Here is a 21,461-nt window from a genome sequence, read left to right on the forward strand (position 1 = left end):
AATCCTTCTGGACAGGCAAAGTCGAAACGTCGACCATCGCTCATGCAATTATAGTATTCTTGATACGAGTTTGGACTCGAAAACATCCCCTTTGTAGAACATTAATTAGGAGTTACAGATGCCGAAGTCAATGTCGTAGTAGATGTTGCAGGAATTGTAGGGAACAGTAGGTGCCTCAGTGCCATTGTGTAAAGCACGGTATATGGTGTTCATCAAGACATAATTTGAATCGTTGCACACACCCAGGAAATCGTCACTTTCCAAAGCCCATACCATTGCTCCGCCGAGGTCCATATTCAACAGATATTTCATCTATTCAAATATCATAGTAAAACTCATTGATAGGATAAAAAACTGAATAAGATACCTTTAGTGCGATCTCATAACTAACCCATTGATTGCCTCTAGTAGCATAAACGCCCTTTTGTTCTTCGTTGAAGTGCGTCAGCCACAGTTCAGATTGTTGCTTCTCGCAGAATTCGTTGTAGCCTATCACTCCTGGCTTCCTGGAGTATTGACCTGCAATGCCAGGACCAATCGTGGCAGCTCCAATTTGGTTATCGTCAGGGTTGACGAGGGTGAAAGATCTGCCGAACAGTGGAATACCCAATATTATTTTCTCCTTCGGAGTGCCTTGTGAAAGCCAATAGTGAATACTTGCATTCACGTTCAACTGCTTCTGGATGTCGGTCTTGTCTGCCGATCCTTCATACAAAGGCGAATTCAAACCACAATAGTTATCCCAGGCACCATGCATATCGAAAGTCATAATGTTCAGAAAGCGCAAAGCAGCTGAAACTCGTTTGATGTCGTAGAACTTCTCTGCGATAAATTGTGTTGATGCAACAGCTGCACTCAGAATCAAACCTTCGCGATCGAAACTGTAAAAATATAATTGTTGTATTATCAGTGTATATTTTTCCAAATGGAATTCATAGTATAATTATTCGCATTTCCATCACTATAATTAATTTCCTTAAAATCGTGCAAAAATCGAATATAACCGCGGTCTTGAAAAAGGCTTAATTTTTAATATCACCGTGGTCGTGTCTTGTATACAACCCTTTAAGGCTCAACTGAGAATGCCTCAAAAGCGACCTTCTTTGAAAACGAAAGAAGCTGTTTTTTCTCACATCAAAATCTTCATGAATATGAATCAATGTATTTGAGGCATTAGTAGACTACTGTTGATTGATTTTCATGTAGTTCTTCCTTACGGTGTGATAAAAAACTGTTTGTTTTCATCTTCAAAGATTGCCGCTTTTCCAAGCTTTCTAAGTTGAAGTTTTTTCCGTTTTTTTGCGAAGCACAGCATAATCTCTAAAACAGTGATTTTCAACCGGGGGTGAATTCACCCCCAGGGGTAAATTAGAGTATTGAAGGGAGTGAATTGTACGGGACATTTTACTTGTTATCATATAATCCCGTTGAACATTTGTTTCAGTATAATAAGAATTGAGATACTTACTGAGAGTACTCAGGAACACGTCTTTGATTATGAAATTAGCGTTTTCAACCAATTGGAATTTTTTTTTTCTGACAGGGTAATGATTATAAACAATTTTCAGAAAGGGGTACATCATGGTGATCAGTATTCGGAAAGGGGTACATATAACGGAAAAGGTTGAAAACCACTGCTCTAAACAATAAACAGAATGAATTTTCCAGGAACAATGCGCGGAGTCCACACCATCAAAATTGTGCCGTTTACAAAAATCGATTGCATCCTGAATGAATGTCCGCCGTAGAGGATGATTGGTCGCAGCAGCCGAGAATTTCCGGGATTCTTCGTCCCAACCTCTTACAGCAGCCAATGTTTTCATTGTGGGATTCAGTACTTTGAGCGCGTTAAAACGTTTGATGTGATCCCGGCTCGAGTTTTCCTCCATGTCCAAGCGCAGATCGCTGTACTCTATTGTACCGTTTGTGTTTTTATCGAAAAATTCGTATATGAGGTGAGTACACAAAAGTGGGTTGATGTCATCGATATCGAAACGAACATGATCTGGGGCATAGTATCCCCAAGTACCAACCTAACACACAGTGTTCTCTGAAAGTATATTATTTGTTCAATTTTGTTAATCCAATTTAAGTTCCCTTACTTTGAGCACTAGAGATTGGAATAAATATTCCTAAAACTAGCAGTGCAATAGGCCACATAACGGACTAAAAAATATTACTTATTTTCCACTACGAACTGTCGCCACACTATTGAAAAAGATTTTCTGATGCCGATGGTGCAAGCTCTTGCAGTTCTGTGATGCAAATGAGCGAGGATTTTATAGTTAATATGAATAGTACGCAACCTACTTTCGCGGGTAATGGCTTATAAATTCATCCTCTAGCAAAAGCCACTTGTAAGCTTTTTATAATACACTGTCGTTTAAAGGATTTACATTGCACTGGCACATACGCTACGAATGGGAAATAATGGGTTAGTGTCCCGTCTAGGCTGATCGAGTAGAAATAACCTCGATTGGGATCCATGAAAACATAATTCATCATACCCTTCAAGTGTTGAAATAATTGTCTAACTCCCAATATTAAAATCGACGAAAAATGTTATAACACTACGTTAAAGGAAAGGCTTAGTTCCAGCAGTGCACTAGAAGGTACAGTCGAAAAAGAAATGAATTGCCTCTTGACTTTTTGTTTCGGTACAACCATCACCTCATGTATTCTTATTATCTTTCGGTTATCTGGAGCTTACGCATCCTGCTTTTCAGTGATGACCCCATTAGTGTAAAGTGGATGCTACATTTCATTCTGAGCTTTCCAAATATCTTTTTAGGTGGATTAGCAACTACACGGTGCTACGGTGATTTTGTAATTTTCAAGTAACCTAGTATAGGTAATAGATCTCATCAAATGCAACACAAAGCAATGGTTGAAAAATATTGCTCCCGAAATCTCCATATATAACAAAAAAACTATTTTCTGGGAGAAAATTGGTTTGAAACCGTCTTTATGCATGAAGGGCAGAAAACCTAACTATAATTAGTCCAGGTGCTTGCGCTTCGACTTTGTCTCTTCAGAACCACGGCTCTTGACCAATGCACCGGGCTGACGCTAAGTCCAAAATTGGAAACACTACTTGTGTTGTGAACACACCAAACGACTTCTGCCTTTCGATGTCCTGTAGGTGAAGAGGTTCTGTTTGCTGATGAGACCTACTGAAATGGAACCTTGTTTTCAGCTAAGGAGGCGAATGCTAACAAATGCTATATGGGTCATTCCACGCGAAGTGATCAATAAAAGATGCAAACTTGACATCGACCTTCACGGATTTGAATCAAATTCGGAGAAATTGTTCATCTAAATTATGAAGTTTTCCTCGAATCGAGGTTCTCTCAATGTCAGTTGAAAATTTTTAAAATCTATTTTTGCATCGAATTTTCTCAAAAAATTCGTGCCTATTATTCTCGTTACTCTTGAGGGTAAATTGTCCATAATATTAAATGTTATAGGATACACTAAACCATTGTATTCCAAAAAAGTACTCACAGTTCCTAGGGTGGTGGTGGCTCCGTTTACACCACGCACCTCAATGGTCTGTGATGAATTTATGTGCGCTTGTAACTTTTCCGTTAAGTGACGCTTGCCTAGTAGACACTGCCCACTGTCAACTATCAAAGGGAAATTTTTATTATCAATTTTAAAATTTAATCTGAAAGCTCTTTCGCTACTCAAATTACTCGCAAAAAAACTCTCCTACATTTACCTCTTCTCGAGGTTGCTCCTCTGGCTTTTCTTCAGCCATATTTGCATTTCTATGCTGATTGTTGTTTCTATTACCATTATCATTGTTATTGTTGTTATTACGGTTGTTGTAATTTTGGTTCTGGTGTCCACTATTATGATAATTATTACGTCGGTTGCCACGATTGTAACCATTGTAACCATTCCTATAGTTATTATTGTGATTGTTGTTATGTTGGTTATTGTTACCACTATTATGATATCCACGATTGTTATTGTGATTATTACCTCGGCCACCTCGATGTCCTTGGCCTCGGTTATAGTTAGAAAACGAATTTTGATAACGTCCTCGAGCCCAAAATACAGGTTCAAAAGACGAACTTGATGGCTGTACTTCTAGCGCATCGGAAAGTGCACCTACTAATGTTTTTAGATTTCTGGATTTAACCAGGTATGCGGCCGATTGGTCTTTAAGACCGTTTATAAAAGTATGTATGGCAATGGGCTCTACCACCGGCATTGCCGAAGCTTCGGTAGTAAAAGGTGGACCTTTCGAGACCCATGCCGCTGCTAGCTTGGTAGAAAGTTTTTCTACTTCTACGCTAAATTCAGATATTGTTTTATTTTTCTGTTTTAGCATGCGCAATTCAGCTTCAACCGCTATTGGTGTAAGCTGGATTGCGAACTTTGCTTTAAGAACATTTTTAGCTTCCTCTATCGTTCGAGTGTTTTCAAGAGATCCACGTGTGGCACCGACTAGACGTGATTTTAAAAAAGTCATAACATTTTCTTCTGGGACGAGTGGATCGTCTGCACGGAGTACGTCAACATTATCCAGCCATGATTGAAGGCTGGCTGCATTCCCATCATATTTATCCACTATTCGGATGACCACACCTAAATCTAGCTTATATACAGTTATCTAGCTTTTCTTCTTTAGCTTTTCCTTCCTGTTGGCATTTTTCTAAATCTAAAAAGAAATTCTTCACAAAATTATTAAAAACGATAAATTTTTCGGTTATATCTGTGTTATCTACTGTTATTACAATTTTTTTCAAGCCGGCAACGCTCCGCAGAATTGTCCCTTTTTTTACTCCATAGCTCTGCGTACCAGGTGCGGTAATCACCTTTAATAGCTTACGTATGCTTTCCTCTTTGAGGAGATACTCATCCATAAATTAGCGATTATAAACGATTAAACTATATCACTGCTCCTTATTAGATGACAATGCTACACATGTCTGATTATCATTCACGCATTCCTCATTTTCCGGTACACGTTTTTGGTTATCACGGAGGTTTTTTTTGCTGCTACTCGCGAACAGTTTTCTCGCTGCCTAGTCATTCGGTCCCAAAAGCTTCGCTCGCGTTGAAAAAATCTTTGGCACTCCTATACCAGTTCGTCAGCCATGCTTCGAAAATTTATTACTTATTCTTTCAATTTATACAGGCAGGGTTGCTACCCGTGCTGCCCGTTCAGCCAAACGTTCAGTTTGCTGCCGGTGTAGTTTACTAGTAATTTAACTGCTAAGTAACCAACGGCCACAACAGCTAAGGTGCACAGCGCAACCGTTTGCGCTGTTATTGATGAGTTAGTACTATTGGTGGTACTGCTCACGGCGAGATACTCGCCGAAAACCAGCCCATACCAACGATTAATTCCCCTGACAGTGAATTAATCGTTGGTATGGGCTGGTTTTCGGCGGACGAAATCACTTGGCAATATATCGGTACTCATTCGTGTTCGTTCACTATTTTCGCTTTTTAACAATGTCTAAACATTGAGTCTTGCCGCACGGTATTTGAAGCAATTTAACAAACATTCCTGCTCCTGGCAGGATCGCCATGATTTGGTGTGATATATACTTGGGTATTGACTTACTCGCGTCTAGAGTCGAACTAATTTTATTTAATCTTTTAACTTATCGCGAACCAAGTTAGCGCGGTGGCTACGTGACACTTTTTGCTCACGCAGCATAAATCGCTATCGCATACTCACCTGCTCACCTGAATATCGATTTATGCTGACTCTTTTATTTATGCTTTATTTTAGGTCCGTATCCACCACAATTTGGCTCATTTAAATGGATTATTAGGGGAGACCGGGGCTAGTTGGCGGGGTTTTCAGTTTTCAATTTTCACCGCTTTGATGTAGGTAGATCTTGCAAAATAGAACACTTGGCATGAAAGAGCAGACTGTTGGCAATATCTCTGATTTTTTAAAAAGTGTTTGATGCATTGTTTCCATTTCTAGAGACAAAAATATGTGGATAAGTTGGCGGTATGTGAGGATACGCCAAAAACTAAGCAATCAAATGGAGATTCAATTACTTCAAGTGTCTTTTTGGAACGCGCAAAATGTCTTTTCGAGAAAACTGTATATTAACCGACATTTGCTATTATATTTCAATTTCAATACCCCGGCATTTTGACTTTGACGCGTATTCCCTATTCAAAAGCAAATTTTCGAAATTCTTCATGCTATTGGTCTGAATAAATGTCTCCTACATTGGCGAGATACACAAAAAAAGATTTTCATACTTTGGAGTGAATTCCAGAAATAAAATTTTTTTGATGACTTTTTGACCGCCAACTTGCCCCGCGTGCAGCACCGCCAACTTACCCCAACCGCATATTTTATTAAAAACTATTTAAAAAATAACTTTTGTTTGTAGATAGATGTAATTTCTATACGGATACTGAAAGTTCTTTTCACGCGCTATCGAAAAATAGAATAATTCGGGAAATAGATTGAAAATCACCCTAAATAACGCAAAGTATTTAAAATTTAGAAAATTTACTTGGTATGCTCGAAAACACAATATCACCCACAACTTCCAGCAAACAAAACGTTTTGCAACAAAAGCATATTGGATAACGGGTTTCACAGAACTTGAGGTACACAAGAAGAGGCAGCACTATATGTCTAATAGAAACAGAGAAAAAGAGAATCCGCCAACTTACCCCAACCGCCAACTAGTCCCGGGCTCCCCTACTATATTGAACGACAAAGGGTAATCCACAAACAATAAGCCATAACTTTTAAAGTATTCGAAATAAGTATTTGATGTCTTCAGTAAAGATATTCGCAAAAATGAGACCTACAAATTTGCTGAAGGCATTTTTTCAATACAATCACTTGCAAGAAAATTTATGAAAATATCTCACTCGTAGGGGAATTAATCAGTAAAATCAAAAGACCAGAAGAAAGGGCATATTGTATGCTTTAAATTCTTCGAAGATACTATTGACATAAAAATATCCGTTTTGGCACTAATAATAATGTTTTGGTCTTATTTCCACCTATGGAAAATGATAAAAATCTTTTGTCCACAATCAATGTTGAATATCTCTTTTAATTATAATTCGATTTCGTTCGAAAGGTATTCGCATAAGCTTTCTAAAAATATATAAATTGTTCAGTTACGTTGTCAATTTCGGCAGCAAATTTAAAAAAACTGCACAAAGCGCGATTTTTGCACCTTCAAACATTCATATCTTAGAAACTAAACATCAGAATCAAAAACCATTTAATAGCTTTCTGTCTGGGTGATAGGCCTTTCATTTAAAATTAGTTTGGATAAGATCGGTTCAGCCATTGCTGAGAAACACGAATGAGAGTTTATCCGTTACATACACACACAGACATTGTCCCAACTCGTCGATCTGAGTCGATTGGTATATAAGACTCGGCCCTCCGGGTCTCGAAAAAAATCTTGAAAGTTTGAGCGAATTCTATACATTTCTTTTCTAAGAAATGTAAAACCCTTATCATCTCAATATAATATGAGCGCATCCTGAGATATACCGTTTTGAAGGGAAAAACTCGCATTTTCTCATATAAAAATTCATTTTTATTGGCCAATATTGAAAAAATCTTCAAACGGTCATAAAAATCGACCCTGATCTGCTAGAAGCAAACCAAAAACGTAGTTTTTCATCAATTCTCGTCTACTTCACGAAAAATTATGTTTGAACTCAGAATACTCAAGTTGGTTTTTTGGTGTTGCGCACTTGGGATTTTATATGGGAAATTGCGGCTTTTTCTCTTCAAAACGGTGTATCTCAGGATCCGCTCAAATTATATTGAGATTATAAGTGATTTTTATGTAAAAATGTCTGAGGAACTCGATGGCATTAGAATTTTCAAAATTAAAATATATGTATTGAGAGAAAAATTAACTTTTTCTATTTAACTGAAAAAAATCGCATAGTTGGCAGCACTACCACTAAATAATTATTTTTTTTCTAGACTCCTTGAACAATTTTCTTCAAAAGCCATTTTGTGGTTTGATTCTAGAGTAAAATGAACCGGAGATATGATCAAAAGGAAATCAAGGGTTTTGGCAATTTGCCAAAACGGGGGGTGCTCCCATGACCCGAGGGGTGGTTCAATTAACACAAAAATTTGAGTTTTTGTATATTGGCCAATCCTATATCCTCCAAATTTGGTTCAAATCCGTGAAGGTCGATTACACGTGCCTTGATCACTTCGCGTGGAATGACCCATATTACTCCCTAAGGAGAAAATTGGTTTACGGGACATCGTAAGGTAGAAGTCGTTCAATGTGTTCACAAGTAGTGTTTCCAATTTTGGACTTAGCGTCAGCCCGGTGCATTGGTCAAGTGCCGTGGTTCTGAAGAGACGAGGTCGAAACGCAAACACCTAGACTAATTATTTTCTGGGACTTTTGGCATCCAAAAATTAGCTACGCTGCCATTTTCAACCGATTTTCAATTTTTTATTGTTTTGAAAAGAAGAAGAAATTACCTTACCAGTGGTATGCTATGCTATATTGTTTTGTTATGTGATATTTTGCTAGAGAGTTTTGGGACAGCAATATGAAAATTACCATTATTTTTCGATTTTTTCATGGAAAATATGAAAATTGCTAAAAAATTTTTATAAAAAATATATTTGTTTTAATGAAAATTTTGAGAGAACATCATTTAGTTCTGTATCTAGCCCCTAACTTAACATAAAAATCGGTTGAAAAATGCCAGAGTTAATTTTTTTTTTCGAATTAGAAACTTGCTCGCCAGACCTCTTAAGGGGTCTTGAGTATCCCCCCGAATGAGATATTTTCGGTAAAGAAATATAGTTCACAATACAGAAAGTGTTAACCGGGTAATTTCCATACAATAATACGACATTTGAACAATATCTTTTTAACAATCTTTATGAGGCACCTCGAATAATGCGGTATACACGATAACTCAAAATCTCCTGGATCAGAGGTATTGGGGGGCTACTCAACATATTTTAATTATTTATTAGTGATTATCAAGTTTCATTAATCGCGATAAACATTTAACGCATGTGAAACGTTTGAATTCATATTGCTTTTGCGCCAATAGAAGATTAAGAGTGTTCACGATCAGAACGATGGATGTGACGGAACAAAACAATATATATTTGAACCTGAACCTCAAACGTATCGATCTTAGCAAATGCAAACAGATTTTTTTTTAATCTGGGCTGCATCTTCGTTTAATTGTATAACTATTTACAGAAAAAATCTGCACTGGCCTCTTTACTGAAGTGAACAAATTATAGAAAATCTGTTTTAATCCACCTAAAGGTGCTATTGTACCATAATTCCTTAGCTGGTTATGTTGAATATAATTGTGGAAATGTCTATTACATTTTTATTTTACCTTGTACGCATCCCATGACTTCCAAGAAAGTCGACGATGACACACTTTACACAAAAAAGTATAATATTTAATTAGTTTAATCAGCATGAGTTCAATGTTATCTTCATGTGATCATATTTTGAAATTCTGGAGGAATGGATTTTGGTAGAGAAAGGGAGGGGGTTAGCAGAGAGAGAGAGAGAGAGAGAGTGCAGGATGCGCTAGAAATCCTTCATCTTATTTCGGTATGCGGGGTGGTTGAAGGGAATGCGGATGCGATGTTGGTTCAGGGGGAGGGGATGTGATGAAGGAGGGAGCTGAAAGAGCAAGGGGGGCGTGCAATACTCAACTGCATATTATGTGTTCCATTTGAGACTTGATTTGAGTAAATCGGTGAAATCGTCACCTAAGAACCGATGTGACTTTAATATGCTCGGAATCCAGGACTTCCAGAATTGCCGAAAGTGGACAATATATTCAAATAATTATGCTATATTTTTTTTTTATTCAAATAATGTATGATTGGCAATCAATGATCTTGATCTGCGAATTGAAGTAATTTGGTGACCATTTCAATAGTTTTTATCTTCTGAGGTATTAGGATTGTAACAGTTTATATAGGAGATTCCAGTGTGACCTTACTTAACCTACTTAACTCGGGAACCAATAGTCAGAACCAAATCAAGTTCAATAGAAGTCAATGGGATTGCTGTATCTTTCATTTGAAATCAAGTTTGTAAAAATCGGTCAAAAATTCGCTGGGGAATAGGTGTGATGTTACACACCAAAAAAATCTGAATTTTATCGTTGACGTAATTGCAAACATGACACAATTCAACAACTAGTAATTCACGAAATGACGAAACATTACCGTGTTCCGTTTAATTTTACATGCTACATATACTTTACATGCGCAATGACATAAAATTACACTTCCTACCATTCAGAACAAACGCTGTATGTGGAGTAATTTTACATGATTTACGAAATTAAACCTCATGTAAAATTAAAATGAAACGTAAAACTAAGCCATTTTTGATGCTCGTATATGTCATGGTCAGGAGACGTAAATTTACACTATTTTTTCTAGGTGTGTAGCTTAGGAGCTTGGCGAGTTCCACGGGGGCATCACGAACCGTCATAGGTGGTCAAGTGATGCCACAAGTACAAATTTATCTGGAAAGGTACAGATTTTTAAAGCATGTTTGGTACAGATTCGGTACGGGACAGATTACAGATTTTTGTTAAAAAGTACAGATTGGTACAGATTTTTTCACATGACAGCAAGGTAAAATAATTTAACCCTGCGATGCATCCCAGTAAACAGCTGGTAAACGTTGAGTTAGGGAGCAGTGATGGCAAGAATATGAAGTGGAGCTGGTACTGATTGAGCTTGGACTGAAGCTGACATTAGAATTCGATATGCGTGAAACCTGCTTCCAGCAAATCAAAGGGATAATGTCTATGTGAAAGCCGAGCGAATCTTCTCGTAGTGCATACGTTTACTCTGACCTGTTCCATTTGAATTCCTGCAAGTAAGTTTCTCGCGTTCTATTGATATTTCCAGCCCCATCTCAGCTTCTCGCCACCACTCTGTTGGCGACCTTTGGTTGCAAACAAAGTGGCAGCGACAATTTGAGCTGGAGCTGATATTGAATTTACCCAGTCAAACTCATCCGGAATTCTAACTGGTTTATTCAAGAATTCCAGCTCAAATAAAACAACGAGTCAGAATGTCTGGTTTTATTTCCCCGGATGAAAAATTTATAAGAAAAATTATTTTTTTAAAACAACCTTGTTATTGTTTGGGTACAGAATACGGTACAGATTTTTCTATAGAAGAGCACAGATAAAAAAAAAAATTCATCTCCCGGTACAGATTTAATTGTGGAAACACTGGGTCAAAGCTACTTTGATTGATCATCAGTGATCTAGACCCGCAAATCCAAGTAATGTTGCACTCATTTTAATAAGTATTACAACATTTGAACATCATGGTGGTACCAGTCTATATAAGAATTTACTGTGCGACCACACTCTTCAACCCGGAACCGGAGATCTTACCTTACCTTACCGTTCAGGCTAGAGCCTTGTTGTCTCTTGCTGTATGCAGAAGCCGTCTCCACTCCACTCGTTCCATTGCTGCTTGTCGCCAGTCTGGCAGTCTTCGAAGGGTCCGCAGGTCGTCCTCTATCTGGTCGATCCACCGTGCTCGCTGTGCGCCCCGTCTTTTTGTTCCTGTAGTATCGCCATCAAGAACCACCTTCACCGGGTCTTACGACGTGTCCAGCCCACCGCAAACGTCCCATTTTTGCGATATGAGCGATGGATGGTTCTTCCAGCAACTCGTGGTTCATTCGCCTGCGTCATGTTCCGTCTTCCATCTGCACGCCACCATAGACGGTACGCAACACCTTTCGTTCGAAAACTCCAAGGGCGCGTTGGTCCTCCACGAGCATAGTCCAGGTCTCGTGGCCGTAGAGGACCACCGGTCTAATCAGCGTCTTGTAGATAATCAACTTCATTCGGCGGCGAATTTTGTTCGACCTGAGCGTCCTCCGGAGCAGTTAAAAATATTCAAATTCATTGAATGAAAATTGATCATATTCAGACGCATTCACTTTCAATATTCAGTGACGCAGCTGAAAATGTCAAACGTCCATGCAGATTTTCATTCGTCTCCGATTATTGCACGAAGCGACCATACACTAACGAATCAAATGCATCAAAGTAGGCCCTGGCGCAATGTAAGCGATGATGATTGTTGTTTCATATGCTTTACCGGCATTTGAAAACATTTTTCTAGATAATTAGTGAAATGAATATATTGTACGCTATTCAACTGAATGAATAACATGGATATTTGAATGAATATTTTTTCTATTCACCGTGAGTCGCATCAGGTTCATTTTCAGCCGTTAAAAAAGAGCTTCGATTATTTTTAACTCTGCTCCGGAGTCCAAAGTAGGCACGATTTCCCGCCAAGATCCGTCTCTGAATTTCTCTGCCGGTATCATTGTCGGAGGTTACCAGTGAGCCCAAATACACGAACTCGTCGACCATCTCGATTTCGACACCGTCACATACACACATACAAACACGCACATACACACACAGCCATTTTCCGACGAACTGAATCGAATGGTACAGGACACTCGGCCCACCGGGCCTCGGTTAAAAAGTCGATGTTTCGAGTGATTGCTAAACCTTTCTTTATATGAGAAAGGTAAGAGGTGAAAGTTTAGTTTAGGTCTCACAAATAAGGAACCCAAAAAAAATCGGCTTCTTACTGTTGTGCTTAAAAGTAAATTGGATGTTAAATTGTTTTCTTATGCACATAAGCGTTCGATATATTTATACACTGAATCCTCCATTTACGAACTCTTTTTTTTACGTAATATTCGATTTACGTAACTTTTTTACGAACTAAATTCGAAATAACGAACTCTTTTTGAAAAATTTGAGTTCGTACATTACAGCATGAAGTTATATACTTATGTATTCTTAGTTAATTGTTACTAATATAAGTTGGGTATTTTCGAAATGGGATTGATTGACGAGTGCATGACAGAAATCGATGTCTTGAGACATTTTGGAAACCAAGATGGCGACTTCTGGTTTAGATAAGTTCTCTGTAACCTCCATTTTTAGCATCTACTTGACAATTTCGTCTATCTTCTGACATCGCACAAAGCAGAAGCAAAAAAAATCGCTACGTTATAGCAGGCTACAAACACCAGTGAATCAAGCTAGCTATTGTTCTATAGTGCACATACAAATTGTATCGTTGCCTCCGGCTTCTGAGTGAAATGAGTTTGCCAAATAAAACAAAAGTGCCCGTGCTACGGGATAACACGATTTCGATCAACTTTAATAAAACTCGTGTTAGACCCACAGTTCAGGAAGTGGACCAATTAGTTAAAGTGAAAATGGTGCTTAATCTCGCTGAAGTTACGTACATTCAACTACATCACGTAAAAAACTGTCTTTTGATCACGTTTAGAAGCTTAACACAGGCCGAAAACTTCATTGCAAAGAACAACATGCAACACGAGGTCGAATTTAATAACACCAGAATCAAGATCCCCGTGCATATGGAAAGCGACATGGTGGACGTGCGTATCTGTGATTTGGACCCGCGCACTAAGGAAGATTACATTTTTTGGTAATCATATGACGATTTGACCTCCGAACGGGCACTCATGGACTTACGGGTACCTGCTACGAAAAGAGTGTAGCGGGGTCAATTAATCAGTTCCCATAACAATGAGATGCAGTCTTGTGAGTGTATTCTATGAATTTCGTCACCCATATTGCAAGTAATCCATTGAAATTCACAAATAAGATCCCAGTATTGGAACAAACCTCCCGAAATCCGAAATACTGGGACCCAGTCGCTTTTTTACAGATTCAAGACAGGTTGAGTTCTTGAATTCAAAACATCCAAAACAACAGGTCGCATAAAAAATACCATAGTTATGAGTAAGGTGACCAACCAATTTAATATGGTCCGTGCTTTTGACCTTCATTTTCATTTATTTATTAAAAGTTTAATGAAAAACCCAATAAATCAGGTGCAATTGTTTCAAGCAAATCTCGTTTTTTTTTTAAATTAATGTTCATAAAAAGAATACATACATTGAAGAAAAAAACTAGATAAATAGATAGATAAAAATAACTAATTTGTAACAATTTTCATCAACATACGTGGATGTTGACAGTAGTTTGGTTAGTCAAAATTATGTACCATGTAATATGGCGGCAAATTTAACTTTTTGTCCCGATCGGGAAAAGCCTAGCGCCGCCACTGTCCTTGATCATTCCCCTTGAAGTTTCGCAAAGTTCTTCTTCATATCATTGCCCAGGTAACTACAGGTAACGTTTTACATAATTATTATTATTTTTTAATAATATGCTTTACAAGTTCTTTTAACGAAAATTGAATTTTGGGTTTCAAGCCACGAAAAATTCAAAAATTGAAAAAAGAAATGAATGCTCCCATCATTACCTGGGGAATGATATGAAGAAGAACTGTGCAAAATTTTAAAACGATTAGTCCAGTAGATTTTGAGATACGATGTACACCGTAAATCAACTTTTTGGCGAGGCACCTCCAGATTTATTGTCACTCGCTCAATTTTCAGTATTTTGCCATGAAAGTTTGAGAAAGTATAGTTCAATTGTGGCATTATTATAAGGAAATTGTATGAATATAATAACACTCTTTGTATCGTCATATATTTTTTAAATAAAACCCCTTTTTTACCGAATTAACCTTACCCTCTCCTCAAGGGATTGGTGGGGCAATATCGTGCACTGTTAGATTCTATAATTACACTGCGAAACAAATTTATAAAACAAATTGAAAAAAATTGGAACTAGGCATGTTTCATGATTTCAATAAAAATGGCCATCTTCGATTTTCGTATAAAAACATATATAAACTGCTTATTGCATCGAAAAAAGAAGCTATGTATTTTTTAGCTCAAAATTTCAATTTTCAATATCTAAAAATCTTCCTCCTGAAGACTTTTTGTCGTAACCATCGAATTTCCCCAACAACTTATGGGAATTATGGGTAAAACCGACATCCCACTACTTTCTTCAGAAATCAAATTTTTATTCATTTCATTTTGAGAGGTTATAATTAATTATTATTAAATTGGATTTACATTAGTACGTCAAATCTCATAAAAAATAAACAAACAAACGACAGAAGCGTTCTCGTACATGTTTCAATGTCAGATTTTGTTAATAGATTTTAATATTTTAACCGAACAAAAGCCTTTTGGATCACCACTTTTTAGTGCCCATTAATTATTAAAATCTGAATTGAAAATCTGCATTTGAAGTTTAATTTCCAGCTCATATGGACTACCATTCCAAAGTATTGATTTGTATTGGTCAGTTTGGAAGCTATGTGGGGTACCAGATACGACAAAAAATCACCACCTTGCATTCAAATGACCATAGTATCCATTGCCTACTATCAAAATATCAATCCCATGCTAATACAACCAATATCAATTGATTTGGGCTCGCAGCACATGGCACGCCTCGAGTCGACCAACGAGCACCGACGGCAACAACATGCACTAAATCTCTGCGACGATAGCGAGTAACATGGTCGATGAAACGCACAAAGCAAAATGCCAATACCCAGCAGGTTCAGTCTCTACTGCGAAGGCGATCGACAAGAGTCGGCAGCAATGTTGCAGCTCTTGCAGGAGACGATCTACGCATGCCGGAAGATCCGCACAAAGCTGAATTCAAATATCTGGTGATGTATCCCCGATTGGGCAGGCAGCGCAGTTGGCATACACGTTTTGCTTGTTCGCAAGGTAATAGGATATGCTGAATATATATTTTTTACTTTCTTGGGTACATATTCCACTGCGACCAATATTTTGATCTATTGTTGCAGACCCCTTTTTATTGTATGCCACATCAGGGTGTTGTATCACTATTAATTTAAGTGATTTCCACTTGCTGACTATAGACACGATCCCAGTAAGGTATTATAGGACGTATAAAGTTTATTGCCTTGCCGGGTGCAGTCGTCCATACATCTGAGGCTAAATATAATAAAAGCATAGTGCGGATTGGATTGTAGCCTACTTAGGTATTTATCCTAGGCTGGCAAGGTTCTAGTGGAATATAGTAGGGGAAACCGAGGCGATTTGAAACAGAGGAGAGTTGAAACAGTGCCCATAACTAACGAAACAGTTCCGTTAGGGATAAAACCATAATGTATTTGTTTTATTTATATCGTGCTCACAAATCCTCCAATACACGCTAACTACGTTACATAAGTGGTTGAGTATTTACGGTAAACACACTACAAAAATGAGCAAAAGTAAGTTTTCGTTATTTCTTTCAAATTGGTATAAATAGGATATTAAGTGATGTTCGATCGTGAAAATATCACTATTATGTAGTCTAAGCGTTAACATTTATGAATTGTATGCGTTTCTTTCTATCTTTGCGATGTATAAATTGTAAATTGTGGATCAAGCTTTACTTCTCGACCTAGGAGAGTTGAAATACCTTGTTTCAACCCTCCTCGATGATGAACTTCTAGTCTTATGGTAATGTTATAATCACATTAACGTTCCCGAACAAATAATAATAATCAAGATTCTTCTTTACTGAATTGACAACAGTGATCAACGTTCTCAATTTATTAGATCTAGGTCATTTAAAACCACGGAATATGCATTTGTTCTAATTGTTTACTCCTATCAGTTTCTGAGGCTTGGAGCGAAGAAACCATAATCCAAAATGAACTAAAAGCTACCGACACGGATACCAAATTACCTTTTGTCATAAACCTGTACCACTTTTAGACATAAATAGTGTCACTGGTCATATCAATTATTTTAATAAATGTAGAATGTTCTAGGGGAAGTGGTTGGAAAATAATACATATCTAAATATATGAAAAATGAGTATCAAATTTCTTGATTTTACAGTTATAGTTAATTTGGTTAGGTAAGGTAACTTACTGTTATTACTGTTGGGATAAGTGCCGAAATTCCTGCATTTGTAACCAAAATCTAACATTAATTTTCAAAACAAGTGTCAGTTTTTACATAGATATACACTGTGAAAAATAATGATAAGAATGCATGTTATTTTAAGGAGTTATCTTAGTGTGAACGAATAAAAATGACACAATTGTAACATTTGATGCTTTAGAAAACGTTTTGACAATATTTATAGTAATTGGTTACTTATTTCAACTCACATTCATTACTGTTTCAACTTACCTCGGTATGAGGAGAGTTGAAACAAAGAGAACACTGTTACAAAAATGAATATATTAATATATTAATATATTAATATATTAATATATTAATATATTAATATATTAATATATAAATATATAAATATATTAATATATTAATATATTAATATATTAATATATTAATATATTAATATATTAATATATTAGTAATAAGTAATTGAAAAGTAAGCAATCATCTGATGACAGTTTTTGTCGATTTATCTAACAAAAACAAAAATTGTTTAACCCTCTTCGGTCTCCTCTACTTAAGCCTCGTAGTCACCTTTGTATTGAAAGATTTGGTGTCTTAGAAATCATTTATTGTGCGTAACAAACTGCATCTTTTGGCTGAAACGGTTTTAGGGTGGTCCTTAAAATTTCAAAGCTGTAGATATTATTTCAAATTCCAGTTGAGATAGAATGATACTTTCTTCTGAGATATTCTAGAACAATCAATTCTGAGCAACTTTGTTGAAGAAGCTAACTGTGCATCTCAAACTATTTTTATTTTATAATGGGTTCCATAACATTGCTTAGGGTGTCTCTTAAAAAATCAGTTTTCTCCGTACAGTTTTTAGTGTGATTTTTCTCACAAAAGTTCTCTTCTGTGTTTAGAGCTAGCCTAGGAGCGACTTTTGCTGAAGGAAGAAAAAATGTACCTTGTTTGATTCAACAGTTGTACATTATTTTCACTGAGAAATACGCCCTTTCCAAATGTCGATATCTAAACGAAAATTCTTAATTTTTATGGCATTTGAAAGGTTGTACTTTCGTGTACACTATATTAAAAATTGGAGAACGTTTTTTTGTCTTTCTCAAATAAATCAAATTTGAGTAAAAGCATACGAAACAGCGTCTGCCAGATTTTTTAAAACATTTTTTTTTTCGATGGAGCCAGATTTTGATTCAAAATACTTGCGCGTAAGGTGACTAATTCCTAAGATATAAGTGTTACCAGATATGACGAAAAATTCACTAATCGGCATTCGAATGACCCTAGTAGCTCTAACCTATCACCAAAATATCAGCACTGTAATCGTGCAAGCAATGCCAGTCCACAGCACATTGAGTAGGCTTATTCTGCGAGAGGTAATCAACGAGCATTACTTAAACCTAGAGGTGTGCGCCGCCGCGCCACGCCGCCGATTTCTGGTAAAAAATCCTCTACTACATAGTCGAACATCATAACCTTCTACCTCTTATCGTTTCAGAGATATATGAGTTTTTCCTAACACCCTTTGCGAATGTTAAGCAGCAGTATCCAACTTTAAACGTTAATATCTCTTTGACGGTTGGTTATATTGTCTTGCAGTCATCGACAAACTTGTTTGGCATATCTTCAAAACCTTAACTCCTTCCTAGATCTATGTTCGGATATTTATACCGACCTTTAGCTGCGATTTTGAAAACTGCGAGAATTTTCCCAAACATTTTGGCCAACAATCCCAAACTTTAAGCTCTTTGGGGGAGGGGTTAGGGTTAACCGTTTTCGCCCAAATTTGGATGGTGTCATTTTTTATGATTTGGAACGAAGCTAGGGGTTGTAGGTTGCCATATTTTTCATATAATTGATTGTTACCCTACTGAACACCATAAAACCTCAGATGGAAAATACGAATAACAGTAAATAAATATACCTAAATTCGAAATTAGTTGATGTTGATTTGGTTTATTATGGGTCTCATATCAGTAAGGACGAACTTATATAGAGTGTCACAATAGGTGTTGAAACAGTTTTGTTTTCTGTTGCTATGTATCAACGTCGTATTGATAACTTGTTTTCTGTTCTGCCATGTTTCATTATGGGCACGGAACATTATAAGGATAATCACAATAATTATATTGCGTGTTGAAAAACAAGCCGCCAGGACAATTGAAATCATAACGGTATGTACCAGAGCAATAGTAGTACTTATTACAGTTAACAGGGTCTCTGAAATAGCCAGTTGCTTGGCAGACAAATGTACCGGAAGTAGTCGTTGTAACTACAGCGGCAGTAGAGGTTGTCGATGTTACAGGAACTTGAGTGGTGGAAGATAGTGTTGTGGTTTTAGCGGTTGTAGTTGTTGGATTGTTAGAAGATGCTAGACAATTTTTCAGAGCGGTGGTTAATTCGAATTTAGTACCACACTTTCCAAGAAAATCATCGGTATCTATGGACCAGAACATACCTCCAGCTAAACCATACGTTTTTATCAAGTTGCACTGGAAATTCATTATGTACTTTAGCAATTAAATCCTAGTTATAAGAAATGTAGGCTGACTCACCTTCGCTAAAATGCTTCGAGCATTATCATAACCAACCCATTGGTTTCCGTTGTAAGCATAAGGAACCATTTGGACATTGTACCAAACATCCGTCCATGCACCAGTAAGCTGGTTCTCGCAGATCTGTAATAAAAGTAATGCAGTGATGAATTCCTTGATCGCATATATTTCCCGAAAGGTTACCTCGTTATAGCCCATAAATCCTGCTTCCTGTGTGTATGGACCGGCAGTCCCGGCACCAGAAACTGGTGCTCCAATACCATTTTGATTGACATCAGACAGGGTGTATGTTCTACCATACAATGGCATTCCTAGGTTCAGTTTTGATGCCGGAGCTCCTTGATTTAGCCAATATTTAACACTACTGTCAACATTAAGTTGTTGTTGTGTCGCAGTTATATCTGCCGGTCCAGCATACAATGGAGCATTTTCACCGGTTATACCGTCGTAAGAACCATGAAAATCATACTCCATTAAGTTTATGTAGTCAACAACGGCGGATATTCCGGGAATATCATACGAAATTGCGGCAGAATTAGCAGCTGCTGCCACTGCCACAGTTAACAGAAGCCCATAGTTACTGAATTCTTGTTCCAGATCATTTAACATGAGAACGAAATTCGCTTTGTCAACAGATCGGTCACCATCCCGTTGAGCCGGATATTCCCAGTCAATATCAATTCCATCAAATCCATATTTTTGACAGAAAATTCGTGCCTGTGTAGCAAAGGTGCTTCTCAGCGTGGCGTCTTTGGCAACTGTTGAAAATTTAGCCGATCCCAAGTTCCAGCCACCAATGGCTGCCAACGTTTTCAATGCAGGATTAGCTTGCTTGAGGTTGTTAAACTGTGCGATAAAATTCAAGCCATCTGGTAGGTCTAACCAAGAATCTAAAATAGCTATCGTTCCATCGTTGTTTACTCCGAAAAATGAGTAGATGTAGTGGGTACACAATGTTGGATCGATGTTGCTCACTGCGAACTTTCCATCTCCAGGGCGGTAGTTGGCCCATGTACCCAGGTAGCATACAACGTTTTCTGCGCGCATTGAAAAATATGTTATTGTCAAATATGTATTGAAATTGTAGCTTTTTAAACTTACTTCCACCGAGCACAACGTTATTGAGCAGTACCATGTAAAGTGTAAATGTGAAAACCAATTTAATCATTTTGGACAGCCTTAAGTTTGAGACCGTTTACCGAAAATAATGGATTGCAACTGGTGATATCAATTCGAATTTCGGTTATTTTATACTAATTCTTGAAACAGATCAATCCCGAGCCACCTGCAAACAACGGTTGCATTTCTAGCGAGAAGTTTGTTGACGATTTAAGAAAAAAAACAATGATCCTGTGAAAGCGCCGGCATAATCGCGATAATTGCAACACCGAATGGAAAACAATGAGGTATTCTGTTGTTCCTATTCTCTATGCGTGTCCTTTAAGTCTGGACTACGTACAAGGTTTAGGTGTGTGATCTCAACAGAGGTATTGTATAACCCTGACACATCACAATGGCTATGCCGCTCTCGAGTAGTTCGAAGAAAAATTAAAGTTTTGTATTAGTTTAGGAAAAGCTTAACTCTGTATTAGAAAGCAAAAAAAATCGCAATGTTGTGGCAACGAAAAAAATACTAAAATCGTGACGACATTCATATTGCCCTTAGTAAAAAATCATATAATCATGGTCAATCTGAAATGTATCATCTAAACTAAAGATGCTTTTTTCTATACCATACGACTGAGTGTATTTTCAATGAAAATTCGGATATTGTTTTAGCAACGCTCTTTGGACGTTGTAATTGCAAAACAATCGAATCAAAATCAATAAAAAAATGTTCTGCCAATTTACAGTTTGGGAAAAAATTTAATAAAATCGTAGAACTATTTTTTGTAAAAAAATGAAATTACACTATTATCGAATAATAAAATATTCCGATGAGCGCTAGTTTGTTCGTTCTGTCATTCTATATGTCGTGGAGAATTTTCAAGAAATAGGTTTTGTACATTTTTGGGTAACGCTGTTATGAAATCTTAACTGAGAAACATAAAATCGGATTGTGATATTGTGC

General features: G+C 37.1%; 2 protein-coding genes across 2 annotated transcripts; both read right to left on the reverse strand.

Annotated features, from left to right (window-relative positions):
* Positions 1 to 4,219, reverse strand: LOC131687882 (chitotriosidase-1-like). Its single transcript, XM_058971972.1, has 3 exons — positions 3,696 to 4,219; positions 368 to 881; positions 1 to 312 (listed from the first exon to the last, which is right to left on the reverse strand). Exons 1-3 carry the CDS (start codon positions 4,217 to 4,219, stop codon positions 106 to 108), a joined length of 1,245 nt encoding a protein of 414 aa, XP_058827955.1. The 3' UTR covers positions 1 to 105.
* Positions 4,220 to 18,869: 14,650 nt separating this feature from the next.
* LOC131691844 (acidic mammalian chitinase-like) lies at positions 18,870 to 20,625 on the reverse strand. The gene is made up of 4 exons (XM_058978519.1): positions 20,492 to 20,625; positions 19,574 to 20,427; positions 19,391 to 19,513; positions 18,870 to 19,327 (listed from the first exon to the last, which is right to left on the reverse strand). The coding sequence occupies exons 1-4, from the start codon at positions 20,556 to 20,558 to the stop codon at positions 18,923 to 18,925; spliced, it is 1,449 nt and encodes a 482-aa protein (XP_058834502.1). The 5' UTR covers positions 20,559 to 20,625; the 3' UTR covers positions 18,870 to 18,922.
* Between the last annotated feature and the right edge of the window lie 836 nt (positions 20,626 to 21,461).

Source organism: Topomyia yanbarensis, chromosome 3 (genome assembly GCF_030247195.1).
Source record: "Topomyia yanbarensis strain Yona2022 chromosome 3, ASM3024719v1, whole genome shotgun sequence".
NCBI classification, from domain to species: Eukaryota; Metazoa; Arthropoda; class Insecta; order Diptera; family Culicidae; genus Topomyia; species Topomyia yanbarensis.

Bases quoted from the DNA above. Each gene is read 5' to 3' on its own strand.
- LOC131687882 (XM_058971972.1), bottom strand. From the start codon at position 4,219: ATGCCGGTGGTAGAGCCCATTGCCATACATACTTTTATAAACGGTCTT. The intron at 882-3,695 runs GTAATTTGAGTA...ATATTTTTACAG, and splicing joins GTAGGAGAGTTTTTTTGCGA to TTTCGATCGCGAAGGTTTGA. The intron at 313-367 runs GTATCTTATTCA...ATATTTGAATAG, and splicing joins GTTATGAGATCGCACTAAAG to ATGAAATATCTGTTGAATAT.
- LOC131691844 (XM_058978519.1), bottom strand. From the start codon at position 20,558: ATGATTAAATTGGTTTTCACATTTACACTTTACATGGTACTGCTCAAT. The intron at 19,514-19,573 runs GTAACCTTTCGG...CTTTTATTACAG, and splicing joins GATTTATGGGCTATAACGAG to ATCTGCGAGAACCAGCTTAC. The intron at 19,328-19,390 runs GTGAGTCAGCCT...ATGAATTTCCAG, and splicing joins CTCGAAGCATTTTAGCGAAG to TGCAACTTGATAAAAACGTA.